The sequence below is a fragment of the Rhinatrema bivittatum genome, chromosome 12 (assembly GCF_901001135.1).
Source record: "Rhinatrema bivittatum chromosome 12, aRhiBiv1.1, whole genome shotgun sequence".
NCBI classification, from domain to species: domain Eukaryota; kingdom Metazoa; phylum Chordata; class Amphibia; order Gymnophiona; family Rhinatrematidae; genus Rhinatrema; species Rhinatrema bivittatum.
Genome location: NC_042626.1, coordinates 82,377,547 through 82,394,027, shown reverse-complemented (window position 1 = coordinate 82,394,027; position 16,481 = coordinate 82,377,547). Strand labels below are relative to the sequence as shown.

Here is a 16,481-nt window from a genome sequence, read left to right as displayed (position 1 = left end):
ACCTTGAGTAACTAGGTGGGCCTCATATAGGGGTATAAATACCTACCTAGTATGAGGGCATTATGGCTAGGCTCGCTCTCTCTCTCCGCCCCCCAAAACATGGAAAACTTTTGGTCATAACTCGAAATCTGTTCGTAACTCAAAACTGGACAACTTGGTCGTAAGTCAAGCCAGTCGTAACTCAAGGGTCCACTGTAAATTAATATAGACACAGACCTTGGAGACGCAAGAATCATAAAAAGATGTTGCATTCGCATACAGGTCAGCTGGCCAATCAGATCCTGCACTAAAGCTGCCATAGCAACAACCTTCTCCTTGGTTTGACCCTGCAGGATGGAAGGAGCCAGCTGGAACTGGCTGACAGACACAATGTCGGCTTCCTCGCTCATCTCCACAGCCCTCTGAGATAGGAAGAGCTCCAACTGGAAACAAGACAAGGACATGTTAACAAAATAGCAACTCCCCAAACCCTCACACTGCCCTCTACATTCCCAGCAGCACCCCAAACCCTCAAACTGCCTACTCCCCCACTACAATCCCAAGAGTACTCAAACCCCTCATACTGTCATCCCCAACAATCCCACGAGCACCATAATCCCTCATACTGCCCCCCCCCCCAATTCCGAGAGCACCCCCAGGCCTTGAAATTATCCCTTACATACCTCCAGAAGTTCATCAATAAATTGGTTTCGGGTTTCTGGGTTCTCGAGAAGCGTGAGAGCATCTTTTCCACAAGCAACACCGCCTGGAAGTAAATCATGAACAAAGAAAGAATTATTACAAATATTAAAAGCAGAGTTATGTATCAGGAAAGCTACTTCACTAGCACTCCCAGAGATCGTATATTACACGTTCAGTTGTAGGAAGTGCAGACCTGCACAGAGCTTCAGAGGTGAAGGGTGCAGGACATATGTACAGGGAGCATATACAGACACAGATATTCACATGTCATGTAGGGAGTGCACATATGTGTACAACTGCTGAACATGAACTTTATGCCCAACCCTGGGACTCCATCCTCCACGGGCAGTAGCAATTCTACCTTGAGTTCCAGTTTCCAGCAGCATGATCTGCACAGGGGCAGCACTTTCCACATCTCCCCAGTCTACAGCATCGCCACCAGCTTCCTGTAAAGGGATCAGAGTAGCCTATTTAGAAAGCTTCATGTCCCTTCTCGGTGACTCTGCTGCCTCCTGGTGAAAACCCCACCTCCATTATTAAGAAGATAAGAACATGCCATACTGGGTCAGACCAAGAGTCCATCAAACCCAGCATCCTGTTTCCAACAGTGGCCAATCCAGGCCATAAGAACCTGGCAATTACCTTCATCTAAAAGCATAAACCAAGGCTGTTAGTCTTAGAATTATACTCAACCACAGCAGCACTCAGCCATGTGATTAGAGTCATCAACAAGAAGGAAGCTCAGGATTCACATCAACAAGAGGGAGACTTACCATTGGGTCAGGCTCCAGTGAGATGCCCCAGTCAATCTCTGCAGGCTGAGCTCCAGGATCAACACACAACTCGGAGTCAGCAGATGATTCCACCATAAAATTACCCCAGTCAATCTGGGCAAGAATACAGATAAAAAAGCTACATGAGATCCCAAAAAAAGAGAGAAATGAGAGAAAAGCAAGTGATACACGGAGACAGAGTGGCATGGAGGGACATAAAGGGCAAAGGCAGTGAGGTGGAGGGAAGATGCAGGTAAATGTTCGGAAAGGAAGTGAGGTGGAGGGTAGGTGTAGGTAAGAAGGGATCAGGGAGTGGTGTTAGTGGGGCAGGCCACACCCAGCTCATTAAACCCCACTAAAGCAGAGGCCCTGTACAGTCAGAACATACCAGCCCCTCTTCTATAGGTTCCTTTATTTTCTCCTCTCTGGGACGTTGGATGACGTTGGGTCTGATTCCTGTTCTCCACTCATACACTGTAGAATTCCCACATTCCTGGATGTATCTGAGCATTGGAACTACTTGTTCCGGGGGGCTGCAAGAGGCAAGCATCACTTAAGAAATTAAGTTGTGTCATATTAGGTCAGAGCAAGGTGCATTGAGCTCAGCATCCTAACAGTGGCCAGTCAGGTCACTGAAGATCTCATTCCTGTTACTCACTTCCAGGGACAGCAATAGCTTTCTTTAGTCTACCTGGCTAATAGTATGCTATGGACTTTTCCTCCAGGAACTTGCCAAACCTCATTTTCCCTGTACGTACCCAGATCAGTCCAGACTCCTGGGCTTTTCCTCCCCTCCAGCAGATGGAGTCAGAGAAAGTTTTACTGATACTGACACTTAAGACGAGGTGCCTCTTGCAGTCCCTCAGTATTTCTCTGACTTCAGCAGATGGTGGCGATGCAAACCCTGCAGTCTAACAAAAAAAAAAAAATAGAAAGGGCATATAGGCTTCTGTCTGTGCCTCCCAGATGGTTGTTAGACCCTGATGGGGTCTTCCCTTCTGGCATGTGAGGCTTGAGAGCAGGGGGGTCGGGGACCCTGTGTTGCTCGGATCCCTGGCCGGACAGGGCTGATACCTGGGGGTCCCGGATCACTCGCCCTGTGGGATCTTCACAGCTTGTTGCCTCTTCAGGAGCCTGCTGCTGCTTTAAGGAAAGTGCCCTTTTTTCCTTTTGTTTGTTAATGTTTGTTAAAGTTTGAAGAAAAAGAAATACAGCAGAGAGGTTTGTTTCTTTCCTTCAGGGGCAGTGTGTTTTCGCCTTTCTTCAGTCCCGTCATCTGGCAGCCAATGTCGGAGCTTTTATTTTCTTCTCTCTCCTACCTCGTTCAGCCTTTCTCCCGTGCGGCGCTTGATCGGGGGAGCTCCCGGTCTCGCTCGTGGATGCCGCGTGGGGTGGCCTGTTCTTCCTGCAGGGATGCGTGGTCATGTCTTTCCCACTCCGGCCTTTGCTCCCAATGCTTCCCCGGGGGGGGGGCCCCAATCAGGCAACACAGGCAGTGTCTCCCTTGTCTTGGGGCAACGTGGGCCACGGAGGGGAGTTTGGATCTCCCTCCCCCGTGGTCTCCGGAGCCCCAGGCCTCTGGGGGAGGTCATCAGTGTGCTAGAGGCCCTCCTGGCAGCGAGGAGGACCCTGGGGATCCTTCGGATTCATCTTCATTTTTCTTCTGAGTTTGTGCTCCTGTTCCATAAGGCCTTTAAGGCCAGGAAGGCTGCACATCGGGGTGCATCCAAGGAGGCCCCAGGGCAGTCCGCCAAAAAGTCCAGGACCTCTGCGGCCACAGGGGCCCCTAGGGTCCAGCGGCTGCCATGGATTCTTCCTTGACTGCCTCTGATACCAAAGGGGCCCAGGGAGCGGATTCCCAGGAGTCCAGGCTTGGGGTTGGTCCGCTGGATCCGATTCTGTCCTTCTTGCACTGTACATCCCTCAAGGGTGATGACCCAAAGGTGGTCTGTTTATTCCATAAGGAGGAGCTGAGCCCACTTATTCCAGCGGCATTGGAGGAGTTGGGCATTGAAGTCCTGCCATAGGATTCCAATCTGGGGGCGGTGAACCTGGTCATGTTGGCCTCCAGGGTCCCACAAAGCCCTTCCCGTTCCATAGTTTGGTCAGGGCTCTTCCGTTTCGGGAGTGGAATACTCTGGAAGGTCAGCAAGGCGATGGACAGATTGTATCCATTGCCCGAGGCGGCGCTTGACCTGCTCAAGGTTCCCAAGGTGGATGCCGCAGTTTCTGCGGTCACCAAGATGACCACCATTCCGGTCACTGGAGCAGCAGCTTTAATGGATCTTCATGATAAAAAAAACAAACCAAAACTGGCGGCACATCTCAAGACTATCTTTGAGGTTTCTGCGCTCGGGCCGCCATGTGTGGCAGCTTCATGCTGCGAGCTGGTCTTCGCTGGGTTCAGTAGCTGCAAGGTGACAAGTCTTTTTCTGAAGCTGAGGTCCTCCAGGCGGAACGGCTGGAGGCCATCGTGGTGTACAGTGCTGATGCCTTATATGACCTTCTCAGGACTACTTCTCGGACTATGATGTTGGCGGTATCGGCCCGGCACCTCCTCTGGTTGAGAAATTGGTCAGCTGATGTTTCCTCCAAGGCGCAGTTGGGATATTTGCCTTTTAAGGGAAAGTTACTCTTCGGTAAGGATCTCGAGGAAATGATCAAGTCTCTGGGAGAGAATAAGATCCATAAGTTGCCTAGGACAAGCCTAGAGGCAAAAGTTTTTCCATCATTTTGTTCCCGCTTCAAGAGGAATCAAAGATTCTGAGGTCCCAGACCCTCGGGTCCGGCTCAGAGACAACAGTCTTGGTCTTAGTCCTTTTGAGGTCATCGACCTGGCAGGGACAGATCCTCCCAGGGAGGCAGTGGTGCCAAGTCCTCTCAATGAGGCGAGGCTGGTCCACTCTTCAGTTCTGCAGATAAGAGAGAGATAGGCGTCCTCCTACGAGAAGTAGACCAAGATCACACCAGACCAATGGGTCTTAAGTGTGATAAGGCACGGTTACATTTTAGAGACCGATTTCTCGTGTCTCCTTGCTCATTTAGATGCAAGGAACTCGTGGAGAGGACCACCATCGGCCATCTGCGTCAGTTGGGAGCCATTGTCCCCATCCTCCAGATGAACGAGGATCTAGACTACTCCATTTATTTCATCATTCCAAAGAAGGAAGGCACGTTCTGCCCAGTCCTGGACTTAAAGAAGATGAACGTGGCGCTGAAGGTTCTACGGTTCCAAATGGGGACGCTGCACTCTGTAATTGCGGCAACCCACAAAAGGGGAGTTTCTGGCCTCTCTGGATTTGACCAAGGCTTATCTGCAAATCAGAATCTGATAGTCACCAAGATATCTGAGGTTCATTATTCTGGGTGATCACTTTCAGTTCTGCACTCTCCCCTTCGGTCTAGCTACGGTGCCCAAGGACTTCACCAAAGCTCTCCGAAGGGAGGGTGTTCTAGTACATCCTTATCTGGACGACTGATTGATTTGAGTAAAGTCGGAATCCCTGTGCCGGATGGCAGTGGATTTGGTCCTCAGACGTCTCTGATCGCTAGGGTGGATCGTCAATTTAGCCAAGAGTCATCTGGTTCCTTCCCAGAGTCTGGAATTCAACACGAGGATGGGGAGAGTCTTCCTTACTGAGCAGTGCACTGCCAAGCTTCAGGCTCTGGTTCGGCAGTTGTTAGCCAAGCGGGTTCCCAGAGTCTGGGATTATTTACAAGTGCTCGGGTCTACAGCTTCTACCTTGGAGTTGGTACCCTGGGCTTTTGCTCACATGAAGCCTCTGCAATCAGCCTTACTGTCTCGCTGGGACCCAATGTCTGAGCGTTATCAGCTACCTCTCCCAGAGAGTCTGAACAGTCCAGTCTCTGATGGTGGCTCCGCTGGGACAAGTTGAGTCACGGCATGGACCTCGATGTTGCAGTCTGGACGGTTGTTATTACCCATGTCAGTCTTTTTGGCTGAGGAGCAGTGTGTCAGCATCAATCGTAATTGTAAACCGATGTGAAGGTCAACACCAAATATCGGTATATAAAATCGACTAAATAAATAAAGTCTGTGCAAGGCCATTGGTCCCCGGAGGAAGCTTCCTGGTCCATCAATTGGAGACCAGGGTGGTACGTCTTGCCTTGCAAGCATTTCTCCCCTTGGTGAGGGGCCTATCAGCAAGGATCTTGTCGGCCTATATCAACCACCAGAGAGGCACAGTGGTTCAGGAGGCTTGGCTTCTGGTGGAGTGGGCAGAGCAGCATCTGGAGTGTCTGGCAGCCTCACACATAGCGGGCTCGGACAATGCAGATTTTCTAAGTCGCCAGCAGCTGAATCTTGGGGAATGGGAGCTGTCCGAGGAGGTGGTGTCCCTCCGTCTGTCATCGGTGGGGGACCCCGTGCGTGGACCTAATAGCAACCTTCTGAAATGCCAAGGCTCCATGTTTCTTCTTCAGTCAGCGGAGAGAAAGAGGAGCAGAGGGAGTAGATGCCTTGGTCCTGCCTTGGGCAACGGACATCCTGCTGTATGTGTTTCCTCCCTGGGCTCTGGTGGGCAAAATTCTCCAGAGAACAGAGGTACATCTGGGACCAGTGATTCTGGTGGCGCTGGAGTGGCCTTGCTGTCCATGATTTGCAGACTTGATCAACCTAGCGGTGGACGGTCCTCTTCGGCTTGCCCATCTATCGAACCTACTGTGTCAGAGACCAGTTTGTTTTGATCAGGCAGATCAATTCTGTCTAGCTGCTTGATGTTTTAAAGGTGGTGTCTGAAGGAAAAAAGTTATTCAGACGCAGTCATTGCTATGCTCTTGCAATCTTCCACCTCTCTGTCCTACGTGAGGGTGTGGAGTGTTTTTGATTCCTGGTGTTCCAGCCGGAAGGTGGTCCCCAGAAGAGCATCTATGCACCATATTTTGGCCTTCCTTCAGGATGGTTTGGCAAAAGGGTTGTCCTTCAATTCACTTAAGGTTCAAGTGGCGGTGCTAGGTTGCTTCCGAGACGAGGTTTGTGGTGTATCGCTTTCGGCACATCCGAACATTGTAAGTTTTCTTCAAGGTGTGAAGCACCTGCGCCCTCCCGTTCGACAGCCGTGCCTGCCTTGGATCCTTAATGTGGTCTTGCGAAGCCTCTGTGAACGGACTATAAAGGATCTCACTTTGAAAGTGGTCTTTTTGGTGGCTGTTTGGTGCTCAGAATTTCCAAACTTCAAGCTGTTTCCTGCAGGGAGCCCTTTTTGAGAATCTCAGACAAGGGGATTTCCTTGCGGACTGTGCCTTCTTTCTTGCCCAAGGTGGTGTCCTCCTTTCACATTAATCAGTCGGTGGAGATCCCGTCCTTCTCAAACTTAGATCCGGCAGCAGCACACACTAGAGATTTGCATCACCTAGACTTCAAACGAGCCTTGCTGAGATACTTGGACACATAATTTCCGCATGTCAGATCACCTTTTTGTGTTGTGGAGCGGTCCCAAGAAAGGGCATAAGGCGTCGAAAGTGACTATTGCGAGGTGGTTAAAGAGGCGATTAATTCCACATATATTTGTCAGGGTCGCCCGATTCTGGAAGGTCTCCGGGCGCATTCTACTCGCTCTCAGGCAGCCTCTTGGGACTGATCTGGGTACGTACAGGGAAAGGAAAATTGGTTCTTACCTGCTAATTTTCGTTCCTGTAGTACCACAGATCAGTCCAGAGTCCCGTCCTTGATTAGCAAAAGGTACTGGGAGAGTCTGCTCGATCTGTCTGTTTTGGCTATATGGTCTATCAAGAAGCACAGGGTTTGTTGATCCCACACAGGTTTTTGGTGTGAGGGCATTGTGTTGTTGCCTGGTTTATGGTTATCCTCTTTCTCCTGTTCATTTAGGGGAGTAGGCATAGTTACTTGATTATTCTTTATATTTCTGGCTTGGGTACAGATTAATACTAAGGGACTGCAGGAGGACCTCGTCTTGTGTCAGTAAAACTTTCTCTGACTCCATCTGCTGGAGGGGAGGCAAAACCCAGGAGTCTGGACTGATCTGTGGTACCATAGGAACGAAAATTAGCAGGTAAGAACCAATTTTCCTTTATTTTTTTTTGTAAATTATTATTTTATTGGTGTATATCATGCGTTACATTGCAGAACCACAACACAATACCAGAATAGATAAATAACAGCAAACAACAGAACAAGCTCTAGGATCAAATAAACATGTACATAATTACACATAGGGGGACATTATGATATTATGACATTCGAAAAATGTAGAAACGCCTTGTATGTATATATTCAGTACATGAAAATAAAAGATGTTTTGGATCCTGTGCTAGTGCTGAAACCACAAAGGCAACATTGAAGGAACCATCAAACAACTGTGTTTGTACTATTATGTGGTTCCATATCCTACTGCGTGTGGTAACCTTCCCTATCATCCCTTCCCACCCCAGACCCCTCACACCCCCCTCCCCCCCCCTAATCCCTTAAATTCTATCCGCAGATCGTCTCCGCTCTCCTCTGCTTTAGTAGCAGAGCTGGAGTAGCTATAGAGCATAAATACAACAGTAAGTAAGGCAGCAGTAGGGCGGTATTGCGACTGTGAATCAACCAGCATGGTAACTTGTAAGTGAAGTCCCACAAAGTCCATTATTGTAGACTGTACCCTGTGCACTCATGAAACTAGCGTGTCCTCTCCTCCAGAAGGGACTTAGAAAAGGAGCTCTACGGCTGGCTGACACTACTCCCCCCAGCCGTTGGAGCAGTGTTTCTCCCTGATATATAAGGTTCCCATATTCTGTGAAATTTAGGCAATTTATCATTACGGATAGCTGTTAAATGGCTTAAGTGATACACTCTATCTAGTCTGGCCAGTATGTCACCCAGTGCCGGCGTCTCAGCTTTCTTCCACCAATAAGCAATCTCACATCTGGTTGCTAAGATCACCTGCATGGCTAGCCATCTTTGCCAGACATTGCCTCGGTCCAGGGCATCTTGCAGCAAACAGGTCCATGGTGTTAAAAAGAAAATTATTATTTACCTGCTAATTTTCGTTCCTGTAGTACCATGGATCAGTCCAGACAGTGGGTTATGTCCCCAATCCAGCAGATGGAGTCAGTCAAAGCTTCGAGGGGGCGTCACCACTAGTGCTACTACCCCCTCTGCAGGAGTTCAGTATCGAGTATATCAAAGCCCGAGTAAACAAAGAACCCCCAGATTGGATCAAGTTTAATCAACGGCGAAAACAGCCGCATAACCTAAGCAACAAAACCGTACCTGTCCCACCAACGGGTGGGAGGTCAAAAGGTCAGCGTGTCACCCCCAGAAACGGAACTGTGACAAACAGTGAAAAACTGAGAAATCGGGAGAGAGAGAAAATACTCCCATCCAGTAGCGGCAAAACTGTCGAGCAGAAATAAAAACCCAAATGCGGTGGGCGTCTGGACTGATCCATGGTACTACAGGAACGAAAATTAGCAGGTAAATAATAATTTTCTTTTCCCTGTACGTACCTGGATCAGTCCAGACAGTGGGATGTACCCAAGCGTCCCTAAACCGGGTGGGGTCCTGCGAGACCCGCTCGTAGAACCTGCTCACCAAAGTGTCCAAAGACCGAGGAAGCGAGGTGAAGACGATAGTGTCTGGAGAAAGTGTGTAGCGATTTCCAGGTGGCTGCTCTACAGATTTCTTGAGAGGAGACCGAGCGGGTCTCCGCCCAAGAGGCCGCCTGAGAGCGTGTAGAATGCGCGACAATACCAGGTGGGGGAGTCCGCCCCACCCCAATGTAGGAAGCGGCAATGCCAGCCTTCAACCATCTGGCAATGGTCGTCTTCGAGGCCTGAGCTCCCTTCCGAGGGCCGGACCAGAGGACGAAGAGATGGTCAGAAGTCCTGAAGTCATTCGTAGCCTCCAGATAGAGGTGCAGGGTGCGCTTGACGTCCAGAAGCCGGAGAGACCTCGGTTCCGAAGCGGAGAAGGAAGGAAGCTCCACCGTCTGATTCACATGGAACGCGGACACCACCTTCGGGAGGAAGGAGGGAACCGTACGAATCGAAACCCCGGAATCCGAGAACCGGAGATAGGGTTCTCTGCACGACAGGGCCTGCAGCTCCGAGATGCGCCGAGCGGAGCAGATAGCCACCAGGAACACCGCCTTGAGAGTGAGATCCTTGATCGTCGCATTCCGCAGTGGTTCAAACGGAGGTCCTGACATGGCTCGTAGCACCAGGTTGAGACTCCAGGAGGGACAAGGATTCCGCACCGGAGGTCGCATGTGTTGGACACCCTTGAGAAAACGGAGAATATCCGGGTGTTGTAGCAGGGAACCCCCGTCCCGCAGGAGCGAGCCAAGGGCGGCCACCTGAACCCGGAGTGAGTTGTAGGCAAGTCCCTTGTCCACCCCTGCTTGCAGAAACTGAAGGATCTGAGGAACCGATGCCTCAGAGGGACTCGTGTCCAGTCCGGCACACCACAGCTCGAACACCTTCCAGACTCGCACATAGGCTACCGACGTCGAAGTCTTTCGAGAACGCAGCAGTGTTGAGACTACCGCCTCCTGGTAGCCCCGGCGCCGGAGGCGGCGCCTCTCAAAAGCCAGGCCGCAAGACAGAAGAGTTCTGCCTGGTCGAAAAATACCGGGCCTTGGTGAAGGAGGCGGGGGAGATGTCCCAGACGGATGGGTCCGTCGATCACCAGTTGGAGCAGGTCCGCAAACCAAGGTCGTCTTGGCCACTCCGGAGCGACGAAGATCACCGGACCCTGGTGTACCTCTACGCGGCGGAGTAGCCTTCCCACCAGCGGCCACGGCGGGAACGCGTAAAGAAGCAGGTTGGCCGGCCACGGGAGTACGAGAGCGTCCACGCCCTCTGCTCCCCGCTCTCTCCGGCGGCTGAAGAACCGGGGAGCCTTGGTATTTCGTGCGGACGCCATGAGATCGAGGTGGGGGGGTCCCCACCGTCGAACGAGCAGTTGCATCGCCTCGTCGGAGAGGGACCATTCCCCGGGGTCCAAGAGCTGACGGCTGAGGTAATCGGCCTGTACGTTGTCCACGCCCGCGATGTGCGAGGCCGCCAGGCGGGCCAGATACCGCTCCGCCCACTGCATCAGCATTTCTGCTTCGAGCGCGACCTGCGGGCTGCGGGTGCCGCCCTGTCGGTTGATGTAGGCCACCGTCGTCGCATTGTCCGATAAGATCCTGACCTCCCGGTTCCGGAGGAGTGGCAGGAAGTGCTGGAGCGCTAATCTGACCGCTCTGGTCTCCAGTAGATTTATGGACCACTTCGATTCCTCCGCGGACCACGTCCCTTGCGTGGCGCTGCGGTCGCAGACCGCTCCCCATCCTACTAGACTGGCGTCGGTGGTTACCACGACCCAATTTGGCAGATCGAGAGACATGCCGCGGGCCAAATTCTCCGGGTTCATCCACCAGGTTAGACTGTTCCTGGCAAACAGCGGTAGAGGAAGGAGCACCTGGTAGTCTTGTGAAAGCGGCTTCCAACGTGATAGAAGCGCTCTCTGTAGAGGCCTGAGGCGCGCAAATGCCCAAGGGACCATGTCGATGGTGGAGCCCATCACCCCTAGGAGCTGCAGATAGTCCCAGGAGGTGGGAACCGATAACGCAGAAAACCGTTGTATGTGATCCCGCAGGGCTCGCGCCTTGTCCTGACGTAGAAAGACCGCGCCCAGGCGGGTGTCGAAGGTCGCCCCTAGGAAATCCAGGCGCTGCGAAGGTACCAGGGAGCTCTTGGAGAAATTCACCACCCATCCGAGGGACTGCAGAAACTCGATAACTCTGGCCACAGCCTCCTGTCCATGCTGAAAAGACTTCGCTCGGATGAGCCAATCGTCCAGGTAAGGATGAACGAGAATCCCCTCCTTCCGCAAGGCAGCCGCCACCACCACCATGATCTTGGTGAAAGTGCGCGGAGCCGTTGCTAGCCCGAACGGGAGAGCCACAAACTGGAAATGTTGATCCAGGATCTTGAACCGCAGAAGACAATGATGCTCCCGGCGAATGGGGATGTGGAGGTAGGCCTCCGTCAGGTCCAGGGAGGCCAGGAATTCCCCGCGATGCACCGCCGCGATCACGGACCGCAGCGTTTCCATGCGGAACCGAACCACCCGGAGAGATTTGTTGACTTCTTTCAAGTCCAGAATGGGCCGGTAGGATCCGTCCTTCTTTGGCACCACGAAGTAGATGGAATAATGGCCCGAGCCCACCTCTTCGAAGGGCACGGGCACAATGGCGCCTATCTCCCAAAGTCTGTCCAGGGTCAACTGCACCGCCTGTCGCTTGGTGTCCGAGCCGCAAGGGGAGAAAATGAACCGTCCCTTTGGAGCGCGGACAAACTCCAACGCGTAACCTTGTCCGATGGTGTCCAAGACCCACTGATCCGAGGTGATTTGCGCCCACTCCTCGTAGAAGAACGCCAGTCGTCCCCCGATCCTGGGGACGGCAGAGTGGGCGAGCTGAACATCATTGCGAGGACTTGGGAGAGGGTTGTCCAGCTGCGGGGGTGGGCCGCGCGGGGCGACGCCCGCGAAAGGAGCGAGACCAGGGCTGAGACCTGGGGGCAGAGGGCCTGGCTGCCGCCGGTCTGTAGTTCCGGTAGCGCCGTTGCGCCCTGGCTTTGGTCCGCGAGGACGAGAACGCCCTGGTGGAGCGATACCTGTCTTCCGGCAGGCGATGAACCGCATTTTCCCCCAGCGTCTTGATGATTTGATCCAAATCGTCCCCGAACAGGAACTTGCCCCTAAATGGCAGGGAGCCCAGGCTCGACTTGGAGGATGTGTCCGCCGCCCAGTTGCGGAGCCATAGGAGGCGCCGTGCCGCTACCACCGAGGCCATGGAGCGGGCGAGGACCCGAAACAGGTCATAGGAGGCGTCAGCCCCATACGCAACCGCAGCTTCCAGTCTATCCGCCTGGGCGGCCTCCCCGGCCGGTAGGACCTGAGACGTGAGCAGTTGTTGAACCCAGAGAAGGCTGGCACGCTGAACCAGCGAGCTACACATCACCGCCCGCAAACCTACCGCGGAGACCTCGAAGACCCGCTTGAGGAAGACTTCCAACTTGCGATCTTGCGCGTCTCGTAAGGCCGCTCCCCCTGTAACTGGGATGGTTGTCCTCTTCGTGACCGCTGTCACCGCGGAGTCCACTTTAGGTACCTTGATGAGATCGAGAAAATCTTCCGGCAGCGGGTAGAGCCTCTCCATGGTCCGGCTGCCCTTAAAGGAAGCTTCCGGGGCATCCCACTCCCCGGTGAGAAGCTGAAGGAAAGAATCATGAATGGGAAAGGCCCGCGCCCTCGGCCTCCGGGCTGCCAGGACCGGATCCCCCTTCCTTGAGGAAGTGACCACGGCGGGCGCTACGGGCGCGGGCGGCTCCGGCGGTGGATCGAGGTCCAACTCCTTAATAACCTGTGGAAGTAGGTCCTCCAGCTCTTCCCGCTGGAACAGGCGCAGCGTGTGCGGATCATCACCCTCTGAAGTGGAGTCCGCTTGACCCGGATCCGCCGGGTCCGATCCAGGGGAACCTGGTCCTGAGCCCGCAGTCCCCGAGCTGCCCGGGAGCCGGGCACGAGCGGGAGGCAGAGGGGCCCCCACACCCGCCGGAGCGGGGGGGGCCGGTGAAGGTAGCGAGAGCCGCGGTATCTTATTTGGAGGAGGTCCCGTGGGAGCCTCCAGGCTCTGCAGATATGCGGTGTGCAGCAACAGAATAAACTCTGGGGAAAACCCCTGTCTACCCGAGGGGGGCTCCGAGGGGGGGGGCCCCGGGGAACCCGGCCCCTGCGGGACCGTCTCCGGGTCCGATTCCGGGAGTAAATGTGGCGGGGATTCCCCAGCATCCCCGGCCCCCAGCGCTGTCTGCTCCCCCTCAGGGCGTGCAGAGTGTAAGATGGCCGCCGTTCCCGCCAGGAATGGGGGAGGGGCCGGCCCCCGCCGCCCGGGCAAGCCTGTGAGGCGAGGGAAATTGATGCGGGGCCGCGAGGTGCCTTCCCCCCCGGGGAGACACCTCGCACAGATGCCCTCCCTCGATATCCGCGAGCCCAGCTCGCCGCAAGCAGAGCAGCGCTCTGGCCGCGGCATCGGAGCTGTGCAGGGAAAACAGGCAGAGCAAAAATCACCCGGCAGAGCCTCGGGGGGGGCCGAGAACGGGAGCGCCGCTGCGGGGGGGCCCGGACGGCCTGCACAACCCGCCGAGAATGAAGACGGCACCGCGGGGGGGCCTTCCAGGCCGCGCGACCCGCCAACGACGAGCTCCCTGCCTGCCTCCGCAGCCCACGAGGAGCCGCGAAAATGGCCGCAGGCAAGAGAGGGAACGCGGAGAGGCCGGTCCTACTGGCCTCCGCGACCGTCCGTCGAAGCAAACTGCAGGGAAAGAAGCAAAAAACAAAACACTGCACTTACCCCGCACGCAACGAAAGGAGAAGGAGAGAGCAGACAAACATAGAGGGAAGCCACGCCTCCCAATTAAGGCCCTCTAATTAACTTTATCCTTTTTAATTTTTTTTTTTTTTAAACCAAAACTTGATCCAAAAATAAGTAGGCAGAGAGAAAATGAGAAAGAGAAGTACAAGGAATGCCTAAGGTAATCGGGAGCAACCCGTATTCCCTACTCGCATCTGCTGGAGTCAGAAGATACTGAACTCCTGCAGAGGGGGTAGTAGCACTAGTGGTGACGCCCCCTCGAAGCTTTGACTGACTCCATCTGCTGGATTGGGGACATAACCCACTGTCTGGACTGATCCAGGTACATACAGGGAAGTTACTGATATCTTTAAAGTGTGTTGGATATAAGCCATAACCTCCTGCCAAGTATGTTTCACCATAGGGCAATCCCACCACATGTGCATAAAGGTACCAGCCATACCACACTGTCTCCAGCATTTGTCATTAGATCGAATAGACATCTGATGTAGCCTGTCAGGAGTTAAATACCATCGATATAGTACCTTATAACCATTTTCTTTTAGTAATGCTGAAACTGAGCTACGACCTATACTGAGATGGCATTTCTCCCATACTGTGGCCGGCAAAGTTTCACCAATATCGCGTTCCCATTTCACCTGGTGTGTCGGTTTTGCCCCTGGCTGACCATTTAGTAGTGAGTATATTCGAGAAATTGGTTTCCCAAACTGGTCTGCAGTTTCACAAAATCTAACAAACGGAGCCTTTTCCTGACTGAACAATTTACCTAGTCTATGAGTTGAAAAAAAATGCGCGAGTTGTGTATATGCATAATGATCGGACGCGGTTAGGGAGTATCTATCCTGCAGCTCGCAGAAGGGTACAATTTTATTGTCCTTCCACAATTGACCCAGTGTGGTTAGTCCTTTACTCTGCCATCTCTTAATAAAGGCCCCTTCCATTCCTGGGGGGAATAGTGGGTTATATAAAAATGAAGTATGATGATGGAGAACATTGTCCCCTACGATTTTCCCTTTCCATTTCACCCATGCTTGCATCACCACTTCTGAAAAAGTCATAAGGTTAGCCCCTTGCTGTTTGTGGGACGACCAAATTCTATATATTAAGGGGGGTTCCCCCACCAGGCCCCGCTCTATCATTATCCACGGTTTGGTGGAGCTTCTACTGTGCCAGTTAACCACCACTGCTAAAAGGCTGGTATAGTAGTACCAAGATAAGTTAGGGACATTCAGACCTCCATGTAGCTTATCTCTATACAAGACAGAACGAGCCACCCTGGGAGGCTTACGCTTCCATATAAAATGAAACAGCTTTCTCTGCCACAGTTGTAAGGCTTTATCTGGGACCCTGACAGGGAGCGTCTGAAACAAGTAACAATATTTTGGTAGAACTGACATCTTTACCACAGCTATGCGTCCCATCCAGGATAGACTCAATCTATCCCATCTATCCAGATCGTTTTGGATGGATTTGGTTAAGGGTTCATAGTTTAAGGCAAACAGCTGTGTGAGGTTAGAACATATCTTGACCCCTAAATATTTTACCCACGATTTAGCCCTTTTAAAGGGTAATTGATCCGCTAACGCCTCGTATTGGGCCGCGTCCATTGAAATATTCAGCAATTCTGATTTATCCTCATTCATTTTGAACCCGGACACTTTCCCAAACTTCCTGATTTCCTGAACCAATTCTGGCAGTGATATCTCCGAGTCAGTAACGGTGAACAATAAGTCATCTGCAAAAAGAGAGATTTTATAATCACATCCCCCCACCGGGATACCCTGGATTGTCCTTAAACTCCTAATCCGTGCAGTGAGGGGTTCTAGTGTGAGAGAAAACAAAAGTGATGAGAGCGGACACCCCTGCCTGGTCCCTCTCCTAACCTCAAATGAAGTAGAGTATGCTCCATTAATCTTAATACGAGCCTGGGGATGGTCATATAATTTAGCCACCCAATTGGTGAATTGAGCCCCTAGCCCCATTTTGGTAAGGACTTGGAAGAGGAACGGCCAATGAACTCTGTCAAAGGCTTTTTCAGCATCCACAGACAGAAGAGTGGTGGGTATATTATTCTTCTGAACATGTTCAACTAACTCAACCACTCTCCTGACATTGTCGGACGCTAGTCTGCCTGGTATAAATCCCGCTTGGTCAGGTGCAACTAAAAGCGGAGCTACCTGACCCAGGCGTCTAGCCAAAATTTTTGCCAGAATCTTCAGGTCAATGTTAATGAGTGATATCGGCCTGTAAGACCCACACAGTGTATGGTCCCGTCCCGGTTTAGCCAATATAGTGATCCCCGCCGTGTTGGCCTGTGAGGATATCCGGCCAGATGTCCTTAGACCGTTAAACATATTTGTTAAGGAGGCCCCTATTGTCTGACCAAAGACCTTGTAAAATTTCCCCGTGTAGCCATCCAACCCCGGTGCTTTCCCCGTTTTCAGCTCTTTAATAATCTGCATCGTTTCTGGGATAGTCACCGCTCTATCTAGAATCTCCCTGGCTTTCCCGTCTAGTACCGGGAGATTTAGGTTCTCTAGATAATGAGAGACATCCGAGTCGAGGATTGTCCCATCATAGTCATATAACTCCTGGTAAAATTTATTAAACCGTTCCCCAATCTTCCCCTGGGAATGAATAT

General features: G+C 52.5%; 1 protein-coding gene across 2 annotated transcripts in view; it reads right to left on the bottom strand.

Annotated features, from left to right (window-relative positions):
* CDK5RAP3 (CDK5 regulatory subunit associated protein 3) overlaps nt 1–16,481 on the bottom strand; it is a 43,456-nt gene that overhangs the window by 13,175 nt on the left and 13,800 nt on the right. For both annotated transcript variants that reach the window (XM_029574201.1, XM_029574200.1), the window contains 5 exons: nt 1,843–1,987; nt 1,455–1,568; nt 1,043–1,127; nt 663–745; nt 217–422 (listed from right to left, as the gene is read on the bottom strand). In XM_029574201.1, coding sequence (XP_029430061.1) covers nt 217–422; nt 663–745; nt 1,043–1,127; nt 1,455–1,568; nt 1,843–1,987 — 633 coding nt within the window. The remainder of the gene's footprint in view (nt 1–216; nt 423–662; nt 746–1,042; nt 1,128–1,454; nt 1,569–1,842; nt 1,988–16,481) is intronic.